This window comes from Stegostoma tigrinum, chromosome 3 (assembly GCF_030684315.1).
Source record: "Stegostoma tigrinum isolate sSteTig4 chromosome 3, sSteTig4.hap1, whole genome shotgun sequence".
Lineage (NCBI taxonomy): Eukaryota > Metazoa > Chordata > Chondrichthyes > Orectolobiformes > Stegostomatidae > Stegostoma > Stegostoma tigrinum.
The window spans coordinates 132,473,363-132,489,893 of record NC_081356.1 but is presented as its reverse complement, the minus strand read 5'-3'; the positions used below and the strand labels follow the sequence as shown (position 1 = coordinate 132,489,893).

At 45.6% G+C, this 16,531-nt stretch overlaps 1 protein-coding gene across 3 annotated transcripts in view; it reads left to right on the top strand.

Annotated features, from left to right (window-relative positions):
• tmem8b (transmembrane protein 8B) overlaps window positions 1-14,254 on the top strand; it is a 126,559-nt gene extending 112,305 nt beyond the window's left edge. For 2 of the 3 annotated variants that reach the window (XM_048527549.2, XM_059644924.1), the window contains 4 exons: window positions 137-315; window positions 1,654-1,800; window positions 10,515-10,631; window positions 13,613-14,254. In XM_048527549.2, coding sequence (XP_048383506.1) covers window positions 137-315; window positions 1,654-1,800; window positions 10,515-10,631; window positions 13,613-13,963 — 794 coding nt within the window. In that variant the 3' untranslated portion in view covers window positions 13,964-14,254. The remainder of the gene's footprint in view (window positions 1-136; window positions 316-1,653; window positions 1,801-10,514; window positions 10,632-13,612) is intronic. The other variant, XM_048527550.2, reaches the window with a different exon arrangement.
• Window positions 14,255-16,531: the final 2,277 nt, after the last annotated feature.

Below are 16,531 nucleotides of genomic sequence, written 5' to 3'. Positions count from 1 at the left end.
ATTTTATACAGTATGAACACAAATTTGCAGGTTGGTTAGGAGCAGGGTGAGTGACGATTGCCTTGAAAGAGCCAGCATTAACTGGAGAGGCTGAATGGTCTCTGTCTGTTACTCTGACTAGTTTGTCCTGTTACAGGTTGGAATGGCTGGGGTTGCACTGATAACCTGGAGGCTTACTCGTATGGCTTTCAGCTCCTCTCCACCCTCCTCCTGTGCCTCAGCAACCTCATGTTCGTCCCACCTGTCGCCATAGCGATACGCAGCGAGTATCTCCTGGAGGCCTCTGTCTACATTTTCACCATGTTCTTCTCGACGGTTAGTGCCAGAATTTGCCCAGTCAGAATCTCCATGGGTCAATCTCGCTGAGGACAGTGGGTAGGGTCACTCCAAGCAGGATGGTAACTGTTTGATCTTTGACCTTTGCTTAGAGAGCACAGCTGGGCCTGAGCTGATGGTTGGGAAGGTGACCATTCACCCTCGGAGCCTCTGGGTCACTAGGAGTGTGCAAGACCACATACGGTTCCTGATCCCGATCCCAACTCCCGATCCTGATACCCATCTCCACTCAGAGCCGAGGCCCCATGTGATCTAACAAAGGAGACCCTCCCACTCTGAACACATTCCTGTAGCAACTCTTGTTTGTGGGACCTTCAACACCTTCCATTGACCCTCTGACCTTCAACCCCTCACTTCTAAAACTTAAAGCCCTGACTTTCCATTTCTCCATGACTATTTATCCCCTGAACTCTTGTAGACTCACTCGTGACTTGCAATCTCTGCCCTGATCCCTCCCTTCCAATCCTATTATTAACTCTTCCCACAACCTCACCATCCTACCAGCCAAAAGCCCCCATTGATTACCCAATTGAATACTTCCTCCTCTGGCAGTGAGTCTGTAGGATGAAGGAGCCTTCACCTGGCCCACCAAAGCTCCTCAGTGCTCAAGGTCTGTACCTGCAGTATCATGATGTCATGGTATGAAAGAAGACTTCGTAAATGTATTCATCACTGTCTATCTCACTTCCATCTCTGCGTCTGGTGTACAGCCTTTCTGACCATCAGTGTGTATGAAGTGATATCTGTCTGTCTCTCCCACTTTATCTCCATAAGCCTTGATTCCCTTCCTGATTAAAAATATGTCTCTCTTAGCTTTGCATACACTTAGTAACCCAGCCCCAACAACTCTCTGTGGTAAAGATTCACTCTCCTCGAGAGAAGAAATTCCTCTTCAACTCTGTCTTAGATGTGCAATCCCTGATCCCAATCTTTCCATTCTGTATCTTTCTCCAGATTTTGCCCATTTGAATAATATTCAGCTCCTCGATGAAACACCTCTTTCCTGCCTTTCCTCCAAAACATTAGACTCTTTTGTCAATCAAAACTCTGTCGAAATCAATCTTGAACCTACTCCTTGACCAAGCTTCTAAGGGTGGTGGAGAAAGAGAATTCCAAAGACCCTGTAAGAGATTCCTGTGCATGTCCTATTCCTTAATTTGAAACAGTTCCCCCTAATTCCTCACAAGGGCAAACACTTCAGCCCCTCCACCTGACTGTCCTCCTCTGTCTGTGAGTGGCTTCCTGAAACTTCCACCCCTTTTCCGATTGTCTGTATGGTGACACTTGCTCCTTCTCCCCTCCCTCTGCCCCCCACAGTTTTACCACGCATGTGACCAGCCTGGAATCGTGGTCTTCTGTATCATGGAGTACGATGTGCTGCAGTTCTGTGACTTCCTTGGATCACTGATGTCTGTCTGGGTCACGGTTATTGCCATGGCGAGACTGCAACCAATCATCAAGCAGGTTAGTGTCCACCTTGATGGGCCTAATGGACCCAATCTCACAACAATCAGGGACCATCCTGCTGTTCATCCCATCCTCACCGGTGGTCTCCCTCTCTTCCCTCTCTTTCTGAACAAACATCAAGCACATGTCGCTGACAACTTTCCCAGAAGTTTGCTCTCAGGATTTTCTTAGTTTGTTGTTTTGCGGGACAAGGCTGGGGTTTATCCTCATCCCTCATCTGTGCACATGATCAGTTTCTGTCAATGAGTCTACGACAGACCCAGGGAGGCCAACGTGCCAAATGTCACCCCTCCCTCTCAAACATTGCCCACGTTCGGACTTACTCATTTTATTTCAAAGGAGTCAAGCATCAACTTCATTTTAATTTGTTAATGGGATGTGGGCGTCCCTGGCTGGGCCCAGCATTTATTGCCCCATTCCTAGTTGCCCTTTGAGAAGCTGATGGTGAGCTGCCTTCTTGAACTGCTGCTGTCCGTGTGCTGTAGATAGACCCACAATGCCCATAGGGAAGGAATTCCAGGATTTTCTCCCAGCGACTCTGAAGTAACAGCGATATGTTTCCATGTCAGCGTATTAACAGCATTTTAATTTCATTGAAAGTACCCCTGGATGATTATGAATAATGTTGGTCTGCCATTTCATACACATTGGATATTCAGGAATTGGCCCATCATTCAGCTCCTACTAGTGAACAGATCTGATGGTGTTCAGAGATAACGGGAACTGCAGATGCTGGAGAATCCAAGATAACAAAGTGTGGAGCTGGATGAACACAGAAGGCCAAGCAGCATCTTAGGAGCACAAAAGCTGACATTTCGGGCCTAGACCCTTTGGATGAAGGGTCTAGGCCCGAAACGTCAGGTTTTGTGCTCCTAAGATGCTGCTTGGCCTGCTGTGTTTATCCAGCTTCACACTTTGTTATTCTTAGATCTGATGGTGTAATGGTTTCATCAGCAAGTTTTCTCTTTCTAGATTCCAGATTCCAATCCTGAAGTTCCTCCAGTCTCCATGTGTTCCATGTGAACTGAGTTAGGATATTCCCAGAGTGAAGGTAGAACTGACCCAGTTAGCACAGCATCAGCATAATTAGAAATGGCAGCAGCTTGGTTATGTAAATGCACCAATAATTCACAAATCAGAATGAGGGACCTGTGGATACAAGTTCAAAATTCATCACAGGCATTTAAGTTACAGCTAATTAAATAAAAACTTGGAAGAACAGTTAAAGTCAGTAACAGGGCCTGTGAAACTACCAAATTGTCCAGCTAACGCCAGACACAGACACAATCTGGGAAGGACTCATCTGAAAACCCATTAAAACAGCACAGATTCACAGTAGAGATAACAAAGTGTAGAGCTGGATGAACACAGCAGGCCAAGCAGCGAGCTCCTATGAGCCTGCTGTGTTCATCCTGCTCCACATTTTGTTATCTCGGAATCTCCAGAATCTGCATTCACAGTAGGACAGTTTGGTAGGGGAAGAGTATAAAGAGAGCTTTACACTGTATCTAACCCTGTGCTGACACTGTCCTGGGACTGTTTGATGGGGACAGTGTAGAGAGAGCTTTACTCTGTTTCTAACCCTGTGCTGACACTGTCCTGGGACTGTTTGATGGGGACAGTGTAGAGAGAGCTTTACTCTGTATCTAACCTTGTGCTGCCCCTGTCCTGCGAGTGTTTGATGGGGAGAGTGTAGAGAGAGCTTTACTCTGTAGCCAACCCCGTGCTGTTCCTAGCAAGCCAGGCAGCATCTGGAGGAAAGGAGCAGGCAACGTTTTGGGTATTACCCTTCTTCAGGACTTTAAGAACATAGAACATAGAACAGTACAGCACAGAACAGGCCCTTCAGCCCACGATGTTGTGCCGACCATTGATCCTCATGTATGCACCCTCAAATTTCTGTGACCATATGCATGTCCAGCAGTTTCTTAAATGACCCCAATGACCTTGCTTCCACAACTGCTGCTGGCAACACATTCCATGCTCTCACAACTCTCTGTGTAAAGAACCCGCCTCTGACATCCCCTCTATACTTTCCTCCAACCAGCTTAAAACTATGACCCCTCGTGCTAGCCATTTCTGCCCTGGGACATAGTCTCTGGCTATCAACTCTATCTATGCCTCTCATTATCTTGTACACCTCAGTTAGGTCCCCTCTCCTCCTCCTTTTCTCCAATGAAAAAAGTCCGAGCTCAGTCAACCTCTCTTCATAAGATAAGCCCTCCAGTCCAGGCAGCATCCTGGTAAACCTCCTCTGAACCCTCTCCAAAGCATCCACATCTTTCCTATAATAGGGCGACCGGAACTGGACACAGTATTCCAAGTGCGGTCTAACCAAAGTTTTATAGAGCTGCAACAAGATCTCACTACTCTTAAACTCAATCCCCCTGCTTGAAGGGTAGTACTCAAAACATTGTCTGCTCCTTTTCTCCAGACGCTGCCTGGCTTGCTGTGTTCTTCCAGCCTCCTGTTTGCCTACCTTGGATTCCAGCATCTTCAGATTATTTTATCTCTAACCGTGAAGTTCCTCTCCTGGGAGTATTTGACGGGCAACAGTATAGAGGGAGGGTTACCCTGTATCTAACCTGTGCTGTGTGTGTTTAGTGGGGATAGTATAGAGGGAGGGCTACCCTGTATCTAACCTGTGCTGTGTGTGCTTAGTGGGGATAGTATAGAGGGAGGTTTACTCTGTGTCTAACCCTGTGCTGTACCTGTCCTGTGTATGTTTAGTGGGGACAGTGTACAGGGAGCTTCACTTTCAGTTTAGAAGAGCAGAGCAAACTTTACTTACAGTTTAAAAAGTAGAGAGAGCTTTACTTTCATTTTAAACAAGTATGGGATGTTTTACTTTCAGTTTAAGAGTAGAGAGAGCCTTACTTTCAGTTTAAACGATTACAGAAAGCTTTACTTTCCAGAGTAGAAGAAGCTTCACATTGTATGTAACTCATAACGTATCTGACAGAGGAGTAATCCCATTGTAGGAATTGCACTCCAACATATTCTCAAACGTTGTTCACTTCTAATGGGGCCAGAAATGAAGATCCCACAGCCATTTCTGGACAAAGGAAAGTTCTCCTGGCTTCCCAGTCAGTATCTCTCTCTCAAAGGAGTTATTATTAGATATGGGCATTGTTATCATAACTAGAATTTATTGCTCTTCCCTAGCTGTACTTGAACTGAGTCTCTCTGTCAGTCATTTCAGAAGCTAGTTAATAGTCAACCACATTGCTGTGGGTCTGGAGTCACATGTAGGCCAGGTAAGGACAGCAAGCTCCTTCCCTAGCAGGCATTAGTGAACCAAATGGATTTTCACAACAATTGATGATGGTTAAATGGTCACCATTTGATTAGCTTTTAATTCCAGATTTATTAATTGAAGTCAGGTTTCACCATCTTCTGCGATGAGATTCGAACCCATGGCCCCAGAGCATCAATCAGTTGCTGGATTGCTCATCTTCTGCCATCTCTTTGAGAACAAAAGAAGATGATTGTGCTGTTGTAATATCACAGGGAAAGTCATCCAGAGGCTAATATTGTGACACAGGGTTCGATGGCCATTCAGCCCATCATGCTTTCTCCACATTTCAATGAGATCACAGCTGATTTGATAATCTTCAACTCCACTCTCCTGCCTTTTCCCCATAATTGTTACAGATTAAAAATCTGCCTGCCTCAGACTTGAATATCCCTAATAACTCAGCCTCTATAGCACTCAGCAAGAAAGAATCCCACGGATTTATTATCCTCTGGGAGATTAACTTCCTCTTCATCGCTCACTCTTAATTCTTAGATTATGCTGTCTGGTCCCAGACTCTCCCACAAGGGGAACCAACCTTTCCACATCTACCCTGTCAAGTCCTCTCAGAATCTTATATGTTTCAATAAAGTTGCCTCTCAATCTTCTAAACTCCAATGAATACAGGCCCAACATACTCAACCTCTCGTCATAAGACAGTCCCTCCATATCCAAGATTAACCTAATGAACCTTCTCTGAACTGCCTCCAATTCCTGTTTATCTCTCCTCAGATCTTCTGGGGCACTGGCAGTGTCCCTGCAACTGAGCCAGGAGGCCCAGTTTCAATTCCCACCTGCTCCAGAGGTGTGAAATAATACCTTTGAACAGGTTGATTAGAAATATGCATCTTTCCTGAGATAAGGGGATCAAAATTGTTCACAATAATATGAAAGATTGCATGAGTTTTTTTATTAGACATCAAAAAAGCTAATAGAGAGGCAAGAGTGGGCATTGGACCGCTGGAAAATGAGGCTGGAGAAGTAGTAATGGGGACCCGGGAAATGGCAGAGGAACTGAATACGTACTCTGCATCAGTTTCCATAGTGGAAGCTGCAGCATACCAGAACTTCAAGAGAGTCAGGGGGCAGAGGTGAAGGTAGTGGCCATCACTAAGGAGAAGGTGCTGGGGACGTTGAAAGGTCTGAAGGTGGATAAATCAGCCAGGCCAGGTGGACCATACTCTGAGGAGATAGCTGAGGAGGCTGTAGAGGCACTGGTAGTGATATTTCAGGAATCACTGGAGTCTGGGAGGGTCCCAGAGAACTGGAAAATGCCTGATGTTACACGTCTGGTTAAGATGGGGTGAAAAGTCACCATAGCTTCTACTGAATCCCGAAAGTGTGGAAATAGGCCATTCAGCCCAGATCAGACCTCTGAAAAGCGTCCCACCCAGACCCATCCCCCTTACCCTATATTTTCTGTGGCTAATGCACCTAGCCTATACATTCCTGGACACTACGAGGCAATTTAGCAAGGCCAATCCACCTAAACTGCAGACCTTGGACTGTGGGAGGAAACTAGACCACCCGGAGGAAACCCACAGAGACACGTGGAGAACATGCAAACTCCACATAGATAGTTGCCAGAGTGTAGACTCAAACCTGGGTCACTGGCGCTATGAGGCAACAGTGCTAACCATTGTGCCATCTGTCATCAAAGGGAGGTCATGCCTGACAAGTCTGTAAGGATTATTTGAGGACGTAATGGCCAAGTTAGACAAAGGAGGGTCAGTGGATATGATCTAATTGGATTTCCAGAGCAAAGGGACAGGGTGCCGCACAGGAGGCTGCTAAATAGGACTCATGGTGTTAGGGGCAAGGTGCTGGCATATATAAAGGACCAGCAGAAGGCAGAGAGTGGCAATATAGAGTTCTTTTACAGGATGGTAGCTACAGCCACTGAGCCTCCAGGGGTCCATGTTGGGACTACTACTGTTCACGTTACATATTAACATCTGAAGGAAGGAACTGAGGGCTCTGTTGCTAAGTTTGCAGAGGCCCAAAGACAGGTGCAGATGCAGGTAGTGTTGAAAAAGGGGGAAGGCTCTGGAAGGACTGTAAAGGCAAGGAGAGTAGGCAAAGAAGTGGCCAATGGAATGCAATTTGGGAAAGTGTTGGATTATGCACTTTGATGGGGAAGAATAAAAGCATAGACTGTTTTCTAAATGCGGAAGGCTTCAGAAATCTGCAGCACAAAGGCACTTAGAAGTTCTTGTTCAGGATCCTGTTAAGGTTAACATCAAGTTCGGTTGGTGGTTAGCAAGTTAAATGCAATGTAAGCATTCATTTTAAGAGGGTGAGAACACAACAGCAGAGATATGCTGCACTGTTGAGGCTGTATGAGGCTATGGTCAGACCACATTTGGCATATTGTAAATAGTTTGGGCCCCCAGTGGGCTAGCATAGGAGGGGGTCCAGAGGATGTGATCTCGGGGATGATGGACTTTTCATCTGAGGATCGGTTGAGGACTCTGACTTTAAACTCGGTGTTTAGAAGGATGAGGAGGGATCTCGTTGATACTTACAGAATACTGAGAGGCCTGGATAGGGTGGAGGTGGAGAAGATGTTTTCACCAGTAAAAGAGACTAAGACCTCAGGGTACAACCTCAGAGTCAAGGGATGACCCTTTAGAAATGAGATGAAGAATTTCTTCCGCCAGAGGGTGGGGAATCTGTGGAGCTTATTGCTGCAGAAGGCTGTGGAGGTCAAGTCAGTGAGTATATTTGAGACAGACATAGATAGGTTCTTGATTGATAAGGTGATCAAGGGTTATGGGGAAAAGGCAGGAGAATGGGGTTGAGAAACATATCAGCCATGATGAAACTGTAGGGCAGACTCGATGGACTGATTTGGTTGACTGACCTGTATCCTATGGTCTTAAGAAAGATTACTACCAGTGCATCCACACTCTGATCTACTTCTTTTTGCCAAGGATGCAGCGCGTCAGGTCCAGGAGATTTCCCATTAGCCCCAGTTTCCCAGTCACTTTTCCTCTTGTGATACTCATCGTATTCAGTTCTTTTCCTCTTTTTGCTTTTTGAATATTTCAGTATTTTGGAATGCTGTTGGTGTCTCTACTGTGAAGACTGACGCAAAGTATTTCTTCAATTCCTCTGTCATTTTTTGGTTCCCCATTCTTATTTCCCCAGCCTTATTCTCTTAGGAGCCAATGCCCACTTTGGCCTCCCTCTTCCTTTTGATATATTCCAGGAAGCTCTTACTGTCCATCTTGATATTACTCGCCAGTTTACCCTCGAAGATTTTCTCCTCCCTCTTTTTGTTTTAATGGTCATCTTTTATTGTTTTTTAAAAGTTTCACACCTCTTGGCTTACTACAAACCTTTTCCACATTGAGTATGTTTTCTTTCGACTTGATGTTATCCTTAACCTCGTTGGTTAACCGTAGTTGGTTTCTCCCCTCACTGCTATTTTCATCCTACCATTGATTGCTGTAACAACCCATCTGGTTCACTAATGTCCTTCAAGGAAAGAAATTTTCTATCCTTCCCTGATCTTTTTTCAAGAAGAAGTTAGATATATTTCCCAGAGCTGAAGGGATTGAAGGATATGGGGAGAAAGCAGGAAAGGGAACTGAGTTGGGTGTTCGGCCATGATCATACTGAATAGTAGAGCAGGCTCAAAGGACCGAATGACCTATTCTTGCTTCTGCATTGTTTGTGACTCCAGACCCACAGCAATGTTGCTGTCTCTGAATTGCCCCCTGAAATGGCCTCACAAGCCACTCAGCTCAACAGCAATTAGGGATGGGCAACAGAGGTTGGCCTTACCACCTGGCCTTCTTTCATCTGACAAGAAAATAAATTTAAAACATATAATCAATTCACTATTTATGGGATCTTGCTGTGTACCGATTGCCACATTTTCTCACATTGTGCTTCATTGATTGTGAAACATACCGGGGCAGCCTGTGGTCATGGAAGGTGCTACATAAATGCAAGCTGTTACTTTCCTTCTCACCTATTCGCAGAGACTATCATTGGCCAGAGAAAGGCCTTGTGTTTTCTGACCCGGGCTCACCACCAGGAAACACTGCAATCTGTGCCATTCACTGTGAGGCTGTCTGGAACAGAGCGGGTCAAATCCAAGCTGTTATGTGGTGGTACTGGCCTTACCTTGTGTGAGTGCAGCAGGTCGGAAGTGGATAAATGTAGCTTCTGAGTGCAGGGTATCCCTGATTCAGAGAAATCCTTAATTCACTGCTTGGCAGAAATTGCCTGCTGGAAGGACAAGGGAACTGGATTAGGCCTTTCATCCCCCTGAGCCTGTTCCATGACTTAAATGGATCATGGCTGATCTGTATCTGTGTGCTACAAGATGTGTCTGAGGCAGATTCAACTGGGAGTGAATTTGATAATTATGTGAAGAGAGAAGAACTTGCAGGTTGCTGGGAAAGGGCAGGGGACTGAAGTTATCAATATCCTGGGGGTTACCGTTGTCCAGAAATGGAACTGGATTAACCACTTAAACACTGTTGCTACAAGTGCAGGTCAGAGGCCAGGAATACTGCAGCAAGTAACTCACCTCCTGACTCCCCCAAAGTCTCTCCCACCATCTGTCAGACATAAATGAAGATTGCAGTGGAATATTCCCCACTTGCCTGGATGACTATAGCTCCAAAAACAGTCAAGAAGCTTAACACCATCCAGGACAAAGCAGCCCGCTTTATTGGCATCACATCCACAAGGATCCACTCCCTCCACCACCGACACTCAGTAGCAGCAGTGTGTACCATCTGCAAGATGCACTGCAGAAATTCACCAAAGACCCTCAGACAGCACCTTCCAAACCCACAACCACTTCGAAGGACAAGGGCAGCAGATACATGGGAACACTACCCCCTGTAAGTTCCCCTCCAAACCACCCACCATCATGGCTTGGAAATACATCACCATTCCTTCAATATCACTGGGTCAGAATCCTGAAATTTCCTGTCTAGTGGTATTGTGGGTCTACCCACAGCATGTGGACTGCGCGAGCTGAAGAAGGCAGCTCACCGCCAGCTCCTGTAGGGTAACTAGGGACGGGCAGTAACTGCAGGCCAGCCAACAACGCCCACGTCCTGCATGCAGATGAATAAAAAGAAGGCTGCGGTGCTCTTGCAGAGAGCTGCAATGGACACAGTGGTCCAAACAGCTCCCTGCTGTACTGTAACCACCCTCTGATTCTCCGATCCCATTGCATGGACCTCACCCTCAGCCTTTGTTCTGAAGCCCTTGATATCTGCGAAACGTACTCCAAGATGATTGGCTATGTGTTCTGACCAACGAAGCAAGAGTAAATTATTTCTTACTGAAAGCAGTTGAAAATTAAAATGAACAATTAAAATATCTGCCATCAATGGTCTACTTTGTCATATAACTGTCCTGCTGACACTTGACCTTTGCACTTTGACAGATCTTGTACTTGCTGGGAGCCATGTTGCTGTCAATGGCCTTGCAGTTGGACCGGCATGGACTGTGGAATCTTCTGGGACCAAGCCTCTTTGCTCTCGGCATCATGGCCATTGCCTGGGTATGGAGAACAATGTCCATCCTTTTATGTGTACGCCGCATTGGCTGTAACCAGTTTGTAGCATCTCAGAATTGTTACGATGCAAAAGGAGGTGGTTTGGCCCACTGTGCCTGCACGGATTCCAACCCCTAGTGCCAATCTCCTGCCTTTTCCCTGTACCCCCGCCAACCATTCCTATCCAAATAATCATCCAGTGGTCTCCTAAATTGAATCTCCCTAAAACCTAAAACCTAACCAGATAAATAGAAAGCGGGACATAACACCAGCGCTTCACCGGAGTCTCACTGATGATGTTACCTAGAATGGTGACGAAACGTCTGAAAACTAACCTTCCAGCTCAGCGAGCAAACTCACATCCTGAATCTCCCTTTGCCGCACTTCCAGGCAGTGCATTCCGGAGCCTCACCACTTGCAGTGTGGGGAAGTTCTTTTTCTCACATCACCCTTGCTTTGTTTGCGCATGACTTTACATCAACGCCCTCTCATTCTTTGCCCTTTGACGAGCTGGAACAGTCACGGACCTCATGATTTTGTAAACCTCTATCAAACCTCAGTCAGTGAATTACAAGTCTGAAGTGCAAACCTAAATTTCTTGAGAAACTCAGCAGCTCTGGCAGCATCTGTGGAGAGAGAAACACAGGTAATGTTTCAGGCTAAAGTCTTGCCACGCCAGACTCAAAATGTTGTCTCTTTCTCTCTCTCTCCACAGATGTGTCAGACCTATACAATATACCATACACTACAGCACAGGAACAGGCCCTTCGACCCACCCAGTCTGTGACAATTCCTTAAATCAATCCTTATTTAGAGCATATTCAGCAATTTCTGCTTTAATTTCAAATCTCTGCAATCCACCGGAGTTTGATTTTATTAAACACAAATCTGTGTTTGTGGGAAGCATCAGAAATATTTTTGAGTGGCTCTGGTCTAATTCGTCAGCCAGATTGTGTCGATAGCCAACTTGAGTTTGGAGGGTTTGAGGTGTAAGGAGACGCTGAATCGGTTGGGACTATTTTCCCTGGAGCATCGGAGACTGGGGGTGATATTTATAAAGTCATGAAGGGCATGGATAGGGTGAACAGCCAAAATCTTTTTTTCTCAGGACAAGGGATCCAAAACTAGAGAACATTGGTTTAAGGTGAGAGGGGAAATATTTAAAAGGGACCTGAAAAGGGACATTTTCTCACAAGAGGATAGGGCATATATGGAAAGAGATGCCGAAGGAGTGGTCAAGGCTGGTACAGTTACAACATTTAAAAGGTATCTGCACAGGCATATGGACAGAAAGTTGTTCGAGGAATATGGACCAAATGCTGGCAAATGGGGTTAGATTAATTTGGATATCTGGTCGGCATGGGCAAGACAGAGTCTGTTTCGGTACTGTGCAACTCCATGGTGTTGGATGTGGTCCGAAGGCTCGTATTCTTGTCTCTGTGTCTCTAAATTGGTGGATCTGTAGTCTCATCCCAGAGACTAGAACTGAGCTGCCTCCCCCAGTGCCTGTACCAGGATGGAGCTTCATTGTCAGATGTGCCTTCTCTTGTATAAGGTATTAAATGGATGCCCCACCTGCCCATCTCAGGTGGCACAATGCAAACTTGAGGAAGAGTGTTCACTAGTTATCACAGAAACAACATCATTCAATCACAGGATGATCTGATTTTCAAGGTACAGTTTGTGGGAGCTGCCTGTGTGTAAATTGGCTGTTGCCTTTGTCTACAATACAGTAGGGACTACGATTCAAAAGCATATCATTGACATCAAGAATTTTGTAATTTCTGGTTCAGAATTGGAATCAAAAAAGAAATTCTCCCCGTCTTCCCTCTGACTTTCTGGCCAATTATTTTAAATCTCCAGTTACAGTGATTCCTTTGGGTGGAAAATGTCTCCTCCGCGTCTACCCTTATCAAAACCCGAGATGACTGAAACCTCAATCGAAGCTCCCATTAATTTTTCCTGCTGTAAGGGGGATAGCTCCAGTTTTCTCAGTCTCTCCACATAACTGAGGAGCTGGCACCACGACAGGAAATCTTCTGTGCGCCATCTGCATAGCCATGGCAACGCTTTTGAAAGTGTGGCACTCAGAACGTAACACCTCAGCTGACACTGGGTGTTAAAACGATTTACCGCACACAATCACTCGCTGATACGGAATCTGAATGTTGCTGCAAAGACAGAGATGTGGCTGACGTGCTGTGGCCTTGTCTTGCTGGTGGTGATGGCATAGTGGTGCTGTCGGTTGACTATTAATTGTAGAGCCTGAGGCTAATGTGCTGTGGATGTGGTTTTGAATGCTTCTACAGCAATTGGTGAAATTTTACACTAAAAAAAACTAGTCCAATGGTGGCCATGTAACCATTGTCAATCGTTGTGCCAGTCTATCTGGTTCACAAATGTCCTTTGGGGAAGGAAATCTGCCATCCTTACCTAGATTGGCCAACATGTGACTCCAAACACATAACAATGTGCTTGACTCTTAACTGCCCTCTGAGCAACTGGGGCTAGACAATAGATACTGGTCTATCTAGTCGTACCTGCATCCCATGAAGGAATTAAATAAGTACTCATCAGGACTAATGCAAGAATACCAAATTTCTACAATTCCTACCGCTGGAGCAAGTGCAAACAAATGGAGCCTTTTGTCCTTTGGATTGACCCAGGAGCTTGGGGAGTCTATAATTCCCTGTCACTTACTCTGTGGCCATGCCTCAGCCAATCAGAATTGATTTTCCAACCGATCAGCACCCTAGGCTCCAGTAGGATAAATTGTTTGAAATGTGGTATTCTTGCAATGGTCCTGATGGGGTGGCAAGGTGAAAAGCTTCAGGGACGTGTCTGTCTTTTCAGCAAGACTTGAGACGTACCGTACTATGCCCCACCACTCATGATAAAGATTCGCCTTAATACTCAACACCTCAAGTGATAGACCTGATAAAATTATGGCTTACCTCCGTAACATTCTGCTTCCCTTTCTGTCGCAGACTGTACGTACAATCCGGAGACGTCACTGTTACCCTCCCACCTGGAAGCGCTGGGTTTTCTACCTCTTCCCTGGCACAGTCATTGCCACGTTTGCTGTGGCACTGTATGCCTTCGTGGAGACCGAGGAGAACTACTTCTACATCCACAGCATCTGGCACATGCTGATCGCTGGCAGTGTTGGCTTCCTGCTGCCCCCCACCACCAGACCCCAGGGAGGGGCTGGGGCCAAAGGAGTGGTCCCTCTGCCAAGGAAGAGGGGCTGCGGATATCGTCTCTGTGTCAATGAGCATGAGGAGATGGGACTGGTTGATCCAGGCCTAGTGTCTGTGAACAGCATTTGCAGCAGCTGATGTTCCTGGGAGTTGGACCTGCAGTAAAATGACAAGCATTCTCTCTCTCACTCTCTCTCACTACACACCAACCTGCACCACAACCTTGATGAACAACTGGGAGAGAAGAGAGAACAGAGAGAGAGAGGGAAACATGAACAGGTGCTCTGTACATAAAACAAAACTGAGACTGGGCAGCTCCAGAACCTTTCTGTTCTGTCAATGGAATGTCCTCGTGTGTTCTCACCTCCCCACTCGCGACCCCTCCAGAACTATTTGAAATGCAAGGATGGGGACAAGAGGGCTCCCCCATTAGTGTCTCAATAAAATTGCATTAAAAAATTCTGAATTCACATTTTTTGTTTCAAAAATGTGTGAGGCTCGCTCTAAAAAATTTACAAGAATGGTGCGGGAGTTGGAGGGTTTGTACCATAGAGAGAGGATGAATAGGCTGGAGCTTTATTCCTGGAGCGTCAGAGGCTGAAGGGTGACCTTACAGAAGTTTATAAAATCATGAGGGGCATGAATAGGGTGAACAAGAGGTATTGTTGATGGTAAGAAAGGTTATCATAAATTACAGAAGGATCTTGATCAGATGGGGTAGTGGGGCTGAGGACTGGAAAATGCAATTCAATACAGATAAGGGTGAGGTGTTTCACTTTGGAAAGTCAAGCCAAGGTAGGACTTGCACAGTAAATGGTAAGGTCCTGAGGAGTTTTGTGGAACAGAGGAGTCTAGGAGTGCAAGTACATTGTTCCTTGAAAACGGTGTCACAGGTAGACAGGCTGGTGAAGAAGGCATTTAGCATGCTGGCTTTCATCGGTCGAGGTACTGAGTTTCAGAGTTGGGATATTATGTTACAGTCTTTGGTGAGGCCACACTCAGACTATTGAATAAAATTTTGCTCACCCTGTTATAGGAAACTGGAAAGTGTGCAAAGAAGGTTTATGAGGACATTGCCAGGACTAGTAGGCCTGACTAACAGGGAAGGGCCGGCCAGGATAGGACTTTATTCCTTGGAATGTAGGAGAATGAGGGGTGACCTTACTGAGATGCATAAAATCATGAGGGGCATAGATAGGATTAATGCATCCCTTTTCCAGGGATGGGGAACTGAAAAGTAGATGGCACAGGTTTAAGGTGAGAGGGAAAAGATTTAGATAGAACCTGAGGGGCAACTTCACACAGAGAGTGGTGTGTGCATGGAATGAGAAAATGATTGAGGCAGGTACAATAGCAACATTTTTAAAAGCATTTGGTACATGGATTGGAGGGGTTTAGAGGGGTATGGACCAAATGCAGGCAACTGGAACTAGGTTAGTGGGAACCATGGTTAGCATGGACCAGTTTGGCCGAAGGGCCTGTTTCCATGCTGTATTATTCTATGGCTCTAATAGCCAAGGTCTTTTTCCTGGGGTGTGACAATCCAAAGATAAAGGTTGAGGGTGAGGAGGAAAAACTTAAAATAGACCGAATGGGAAACCTTTTCATGGAAAGGGTAGTGCGTGCGTAGAATGAGCTGCCAGAGGAAGTGGTGGAGGCTGGCACAGTTACAACATTTAAAAAGAGTCTGGATGGGTATATGAATAGAAAGGGTTTAGAGGGATATGAGCCAAATGCTGGCAAACGGGACTAGATTATTTCAGGGTATCTGGTGGGTGTGGACAATTTGAACCAAAGGGTCTGTTTCTGTGTTGTACAGTTCCGTGACTCGCTGGCTGCATGACTCATGAGCAAGAGGATCGATCACCTACCATCATATCTCACGATCAGATGATATCAGGATTGAGAGGTCATGCCTAGCAGGAAAGGTTGCACAAGCTGGGACTTCTTACTATCGAAAAGAGAGGACTGAGGGGATTGGTTGATTGAAGTCTTCACAATATAAGTTTAATCAGGTTGACACTAGCGAAGTTTTTGACTTAGAGTGTTGCATCCATTTTTCAGGTCACCACCCTTTGGGAAGAATGTGATCATCCTTGAGTACATACAGAGGACATTTGCTAGAAAGGTTCCAGGGATGAAGAATTTTAGTTACCAGGTTATATCGGAGATGATGAGGTTACTCACCCTGGAGCAAAGAGGATTGACCTCAAGCCTTTAGGGTAGGCTATAATTTCCTGTTACTTTCTCAGCAAGTCAAAAAGTTAACTCATCAGCCACTTTTGGTCCTGCAGTATAAATTAATGTGACTGTTACAAATTTGGTATTCTTGTGTTTTGTCCTGATGAAAAGTTTTGCCTTTCTTTGTCTGACTCTCTCCTTTTAGCAATATTCAACTTCTGCATTGTCAAGCAAAGAAAAAGTTTGTTAAAACTTCTGTTTTTCCCTGTACCTCTGGCTTGTGTGATTAGATTCACCGAGGTGGTACTGGGGTCGCAAGGTTTAAATGGTCAGGACAGTTTATATGAACCTGGTCCAATTCCCCTGAGCTTTAGAAGCTCATGGGTGAGGTCTGATGGAAAATATTAAAGGACTTTGATTGGGGAGACTGGAGAAAGCCAATTTGTGCTGAGGGGCAGGGGGAGGGGTAGAAGAACAAGACAACCCCCAAGTTTAAATTCAACCTAGTTCATTCAGGGTGAAACC